The sequence below is a fragment of the Oncorhynchus gorbuscha genome, linkage group LG14 (assembly GCF_021184085.1).
Source record: "Oncorhynchus gorbuscha isolate QuinsamMale2020 ecotype Even-year linkage group LG14, OgorEven_v1.0, whole genome shotgun sequence".
NCBI lineage: Eukaryota > Metazoa > Chordata > Actinopteri > Salmoniformes > Salmonidae > Oncorhynchus > Oncorhynchus gorbuscha.
Genome location: NC_060186.1, coordinates 81,955,979 through 81,963,478, shown reverse-complemented (window position 1 = coordinate 81,963,478; position 7,500 = coordinate 81,955,979). Strand labels below are relative to the sequence as shown.

General features: G+C 31.0%; 1 protein-coding gene across 4 annotated transcripts in view; it reads right to left on the bottom strand.

The window, feature by feature from the left end:
• Nucleotides 1-7,500, bottom strand: part of eya4 (EYA transcriptional coactivator and phosphatase 4) — a 194,988-nt gene that overhangs the window by 66,149 nt on the left and 121,339 nt on the right. For all 4 annotated transcript variants that reach the window (XM_046299114.1, XM_046299113.1, XM_046299115.1 and 1 more), the window contains 2 exons: nucleotides 4,457-4,534; nucleotides 4,057-4,123 (listed from right to left, as the gene is read on the bottom strand). In XM_046299114.1, coding sequence (XP_046155070.1) covers nucleotides 4,057-4,123; nucleotides 4,457-4,534 — 145 coding nt within the window. The remainder of the gene's footprint in view (nucleotides 1-4,056; nucleotides 4,124-4,456; nucleotides 4,535-7,500) is intronic.

Sequence of the window (7,500 nt, the reverse complement as noted above, 5' to 3'; positions counted from 1 at the left end):
GTATAGTTATATAGTATTATAATATAGTAATATAATATAGTAATATAATATAGTAATAGTATATAGTATAGTTATATAGTAATAAATATAGTAATATAATATAATAATAATAATAATAATATATAATATAGTAATAGTGTATAGTATAGTTATATAGTAATATAATATAGTAATAGTATATAGTATAGTTATATAGTAATATAATATAGTAATATAATATAGTAATAGTATATAGTATAGTTATATAGTAATATAATATAGTAATATAATATAGTAATAGTATATAGTATAGTTATATAGTAATAGTATATAGTATAGTTATATAGTAATATAATATAGTAATAGTATATAGTATAGTTATATAGTAATAGTATATAGTATAGTTATATAGTAATATAATATAGTAATATAATATAGTAATAGTATATAGTATAGTTATATAGTAATATAATATAGTAATATAATATAGTAATAGTATATAGTATAGTTATATAGTAATATAATATAGTAATATAATATAGTAATAGTATATAGTATAGTTATATAGTAATATAATATAGTAATATAATATAGTAATAGTATATAGTATAGTTATATAGTAATAGTATATAGTATAGTTATATAGTAATATAATATAGTAATATAATATAGTAATAGTATATAGTATAGTTATATAGTAATAGTATATAGTATAGTTATATAGTAATAGTATATAGTAAAGTTATATAGTAATATAATATAGTAATAGTATATAGTATAGTTATATAGTAATATAATATAGTAATATAATATAGTAATAGTATATAGTATAGTTATATAGTAATAAATATAGTAATATAATATAATAATAATAATAATAATAATATATAATATAGTAATAGTGTATAGTATAGTTATATAGTAATATAATATAGTAATAGTATATAGTATAGTTATATAGTAATATAATATAGTAATATAATATAGTAATAGTATATAGTATAGTTATATAGTAATATAATATAGTAATATAATATAGTAATAGTATATAGTATAGTTATATAGTAATAGTATATAGTATAGTTATATAGTAATATAATATAGTAATAGTATATAGTATAGTTATATAGTAATAGTATATAGTATAGTTATATAGTAATATAATATAGTAATATAATATAGTAATAGTATATAGTATAGTTATATAGTAATATAATATAGTAATATAATATAGTAATAGTATATAGTATAGTTATATAGTAATATAATATAGTAATATAATATAGTAATAGTATATAGTATAGTTATATAGTAATATAATATAGTAATATAATATAGTAATAGTAATATATAGTTATATAGTATATAATATAGTAATATAATATAGTAATATAATATAGTAATAGTATATAGTATAGTTATATAGTAATAAATATAGTAATATAATATAATAATAATAATAATAATATATAATATAGTAATAGTGTATAGTATAGTTATATAGTAATATAATATAGTAATAGTATATAGTATAGTTATATAGTAATATAATATAGTAATATAATATAGTAATAGTATATAGTATAGTTATATAGTAATATAATATAGTAATATAATATAGTAATAGTATATAGTATAGTTATATAGTAATAGTATATAGTATAGTTATATAGTAATATAATATAGTAATAGTATATAGTATAGTTATATAGTAATAGTATATAGTATAGTTATATAGTAATATAATATAGTAATATAATATAGTAATAGTATATAGTATAGTTATATAGTAATATAATATAGTAATATAATATAGTAATAGTATATAGTATAGTTATATAGTAATATAATATAGTAATATAATATAGTAATAGTATATAGTATAGTTATATAGTAATATAATATAGTAATATAATATAGTAATAGTATATAGTATAGTTATATAGTAATAGTATATAGTATAGTTATATAGTAATATAATATAGTAATATAATATAGTAATAGTATATAGTATAGTTATATAGTAATAGTATATAGTATAGTTATATAGTAATAGTATATAGTAAAGTTATATAGTAATATAATATAGTAATAGTATATAGTATAGTTATATAGTAATATAATATAGTAATATAATATAGTAATAGTATATAGTATAGTTATATAGTAATAAATATAGTAATATAATATAATAATAATAATAATAATATATAATATAGTAATAGTGTATAGTATAGTTATATAGTAATATAATATAGTAATAGTATATAGTATAGTTATATAGTAATATAATATAGTAATATAATATAGTAATAGTATATAGTATAGTTATATAGTAATATAATATAGTAATATAATATAGTAATAGTATATAGTATAGTTATATAGTAATAGTATATAGTATAGTTATATAGTAATATAATATAGTAATAGTATATAGTATAGTTATATAGTAATAGTATATAGTATAGTTATATAGTAATATAATATAGTAATATAATATAGTAATAGTATATAGTATAGTTATATAGTAATATAATATAGTAATATAATATAGTAATAGTATATAGTATAGTTATATAGTAATATAATATAGTAATATAATATAGTAATAGTATATAGTATAGTTATATAGTAATATAATATAGTAATATAATATAGTAATAGTATATAGTATAGTTATATAGTAATAGTATATAGTATAGTTATATAGTAATATAATATAGTAATATAATATAGTAATAGTATATAGTATAGTTATATAGTAATAGTATATAGTATAGTTATATAGTAATAGTATATAGTAAAGTTATATAGTAATATAATATAGTAATAGTATATAGTATAGTTATATAGTAATATAATATAGTAATATAATATAGTAATAGTATATAGTATAGTTATATAGTAATATAATATAGTAATAGTGTATAGTATAGTTATATAGTAATAGTATATAGTATAGTTATATAGTAATAGTATATAGTATAGTTATATAGTAATAGTATATAGTATAGTTATATAGTAATATACTATAGTAATAGTGTATAGTATAGTTATATAGTAATATAATATAGTAATATAATATAGTAATAGTATATAGTATAGTTATATAGTAATATAATCTAGTAATAGTGTATAGTATAGTTATATAGTAATATAATATAGTAATAGTATATAGTATAGTTATATAGTAATAGTATATAGTATAGTTATATAGTAATATAATATAGTAATATAATATAGTAATAGTATATAGTATAGTTATATAGTAATAGTATATAGTATAGTTATATAGTAATAGTATATAGTATAGTTATATAGTAATAGTGTATAGTATAGTTATATAGTAATATAATATAGTAATATAATATAGTAATAGTATATAGTATAGTTATATAGTAATATAATCTAGTAATAGTGTATAGTATAGTTATATAGTAATATAATATAGTAATAGTATATAGTATAGTTATATAGTAATAGTATATAGTATAGTTATATAGTAATAGTATATAATATAGTTATATAGTAATAGTATATAGTATAGTTATATAGTAATAGTATATAGTATAGTTATATAGTAATAGTATATAGTATAGTTATATAGTAATAGTATATAGTATAGTTATATAGTAATAGTATATAGTATAGTTATATAGTAATAGTATATAGTATAGTTATATAGTAATAGTATATAGTATAGTTATATAGTAATAGTATATAGTATAGTTATATAGTAATATAATCTAGTAATAGTGTATAGTATAGTTATATAGTAATAGTATATAGTAATAGTATATAGTATAGTTATATAGTAATAGTATATAGTATAGTTATATAGTAATATAATATAGTAATAGTATATAGTATAGTTATATAGTAATATAATCTAGTAATAGTGTATAGTATAGTTATATAGTAATAGTATATAGTATATAGTATACATTACAGGACTTACTTGGAGGGGTAGATGGGTGGAGAGTACTGGTCTGTAGTTATATAGTAATATAATATAGTAATAGTATATAGTAATAGTATATAGTAATAGTATATAGTATACATTACAGGACTTACTTGGAGGGGTAGATGGGTGGAGAGTACTGGTGTGCAGATGGAGGGCTGTATCCACTGCTGGTAATGACTGACAACAATAAACAACAACAAACAACAAATCCGGTAAACAACTGGTAAACAACTGGTAAACAACTGGTAAACAACTGGTAAACAACTGGTAAACAACAACCAATACAGACACTGTGTCTGATCATATTCCTGTTTTGTCATATGGTTCTAGTTTGTTGTCATAGAGACGTCACAGGTCAACGCTGACCCCTCTGTCTCTAAACCCTCTCTACATGGGGTTGCTCTGTGTGTGTGTGTGCTGTGTGTGTTTGCATGCTGTGTGTTGTGTTTGTGTGCTGTGTGTGTTTGCATGATGTGTGTTGTGTGTGTTTGCATGATGTGTGTGTGTTACCTGATCCTGCGTAGCTGTCCAGTGTTGTGTCTCCTGTAGTCCTGGCTGTCTCACTGATGTTATTAGGTTCTGTTTTAACTGGTGAGGAAGGAGAGGAGAGGAGAGGAGAGGAGAGGAGAGGAGAGGAGAGGAGAGGAGAGGAGAGGAGAGGAGAGGAGAGGAGGAGAGAGGAGGAGAGAGAGGAGAGAGAGAGAGAGAAGAGGAGAGAGAGAGAGAGAGAGGAGAGAGAGGAGAGAGAGAGAGAGAGAGAGAGAGAGAGAGAGAGGAGAGAGAGAGAGAGAGAGAGGAGAGGAGAGAGAGGAGAGAGGTGAGGAGAGAGAGAGAGGAGAGGAGAGGAGAGGAGAGGAGAGGAGAGGAGAGGAGAGGAGAGGAGAGGAGAGGAGAGGAGAGGAGAGGAAAGGAGAGGAGAGGAGAGGGGTGAGGAGAGAGAAAAGAGGAGAGAGAGGAGAGAGTGAGAAGAGGAGAGAGCGACGAGGAGATAGAAGAGGACAGAGAAGAGAGGAGAAAGGAGAAGATAGGAGAGAGAGAAGAGAAGAAAGAGTGAGGAGCGAGAGGATAGAGAAGAGGAGAAGAGCGAGGAGAGGAAGGAGAGGAGAGAGGAGATGAGAGGAGAGGCGAAAAGAGAGAGATAGAGAGAGGGAGAGAGAGAGAGGAGAGGAAAGGGGAGAGGAGAGAGAGGAGAGAGTGAGAAGAGGAGAGAGAGGAGAGAGCGACGAGGAGATAGAAGAGTACAGAGGGGAGAGGAGAAAGGAGAAGAGAGGAGAGAGAGAAGAGGAGAAAGAGTGAGGAGAGAGAGGATAGAGAAGAGGAGAGGAGCGAGGAGAGGAAGGAGAGGAGAGAGGAGATGAGAGGAGAGGCAAAAAGAGAGAGAGATAGAGAGAGAGAGAGGAAGGAGAGGAGAGAGAGAGAGGAGAGAAAAGGGAAGAGGAGAGAGAGGAGAGGAGAGAAGAAAGCAAAGAGAGAAAAAAGAGGAGAGAGAGATAGAAGAGAGGAAGGGAAGAGAGGAGAGAGAGGAGAGGAGAAAGGAAGGAAGGAGAGGAGGAGAGAGGGAGGGAGGGAGGAGAGGTGATAGGGAGGACAGGAGAAGAGAGGAAGGATAGGGAGAGGGAAGAGAGGAGATAAGGAAGAGGGGGGAGAGGAAAAGGAGAGACTAGATATGAGGTCATGTGCAGAATAATTCAAACAGCACAGCACACATCTACCGTGGAAGTTCTCTAGACTGGGGTATTGTAGCTAGCTACCGCGGAAGTTCTCTAGACTGGGGTATTGTAGCTAGCTACCGTGGAAGTTCTCTAGACTGGGGTGTTGTAGCTACTGTGGAAGATCTCTAGACTGGGGTATTGTAGCTAGCTACCGTGGAAGTTCTCTAGACTGGGGTATTGTAGCTAGCTACCGTGGAAGTTCTCTAGACTGGGGTATTGTAGCTAGCTACCGTGGAAGTTCTCTAGACTGGGGTATTGTAGCTAGCTACCGTGGAAGTTCTCTAGACTGGGGTATTGTAGCTAGCTACCGTGGAAGTTCTCTAGACTGGGGTATTGTAGCTAGCTACCGTGGAAGTTCTCTAGACTGGGGTATTGTAGCTAGCTACCGTGGAAGTTCTCTAGACTGGGGTATTGTAGCTAGCTACCGTGGAAGTTCTCTAGACTGGGGTATTGTAGCTAGCTACCGTGGAAGTTCTCTAGACTGGGGTATTGTAGCTAGCTACCGTGGAATATCGCTAGACTGGGGTATTGTAGCTAGCTGCCGTGGAAGTTCTCTAGACTGGGGTATTGTAGCTAGCTACCGTGGAAGATCGCTAGACTGGGGTATTGTAGCTAGCTGCCGTGGAAGATCGCTAGACTGGGTTATTGTAGCTAGCTATCGTGGAAGATCTCTAGACTGGGGTATTGTAGCTAGCTACCGTGGAAGTTCTCTAGACTGAGGTATTGTAGCTAGCTACCGTGGAAGATCGCTAGACTGGGGTATTGTAGCTAGCTGCTGTGGAAGTTCTCTAGACTGGGGTATTGTAGCTAGCTACCATGGAAGATCGCTAGACTGGGGTATTGTAGCTAGCTGCCGTGGAAGTTCTCTAGACTGGGGTATTGTAGCTAGCTGCCGTGGAAGTTCTCTAGACTGGGGTATTGTAGCTAGCTGCCGTGGAAGATCACTAGACTGGGGTATTGTAGCTAGCTACCGTGGAAGCCTGTATTAGAATTCCACATATCTTTTCTCTTTCAAACACACATCTAGGCCATGTTCAGTTGCCAAACGTTGCAGATAGAAATGCCATGAACAGAGCCAACATGATTCCTTGGTTTTCACGTCGGAGAGGCATGTTTGTTCTATTTTCTATATTTCTATCTGAACATTCAAAAATGTTGTGTGCTTCTGAAGATGCCTCTATACTCACCACCCCTACTCCACCCCACACAACCCCATTTCACACACCCCCATCCCACACACCCCCACTTCACACGACCACACTTCACACAACCCCACCCCACACACCCCACCCCACACAACCCCACCCCACACACCTCCACCCCACACACCCCCACCCACACCCCACACACCCCACACAACCCCACCCCACACACCCCCACACTCCCCCACCCCACACAACCCCATTTCACACACCCCCATCCCACACACCCCCACTTCACACAACCACACTTCACACAACCACACCCCACACACCCCACACAACCCCACCCCACACAACCCCACTCCACACACCCCCACCCCACACAACCTCACCACACACCACCCCACTCCACACCACCACTTCACACACCCCCACCCCACACAAACCCACCCCACACAACCTCACCACACACCACCCCACTTCACACACCCCCACCCCACACAACCCCACCCCACACAACCCCACTCCACACCCCAACTTCACACACCCCCACCCCACACAACCCAACCCACACACCCCCACTTCACACACCCCCACCCCACACACCCTCACTTCACACAACCCAACCCACTCACCCCCACTTCACACCCCCACCCCACACACCCCCACTTCACACAACCCCACCCCACCCCACACACAT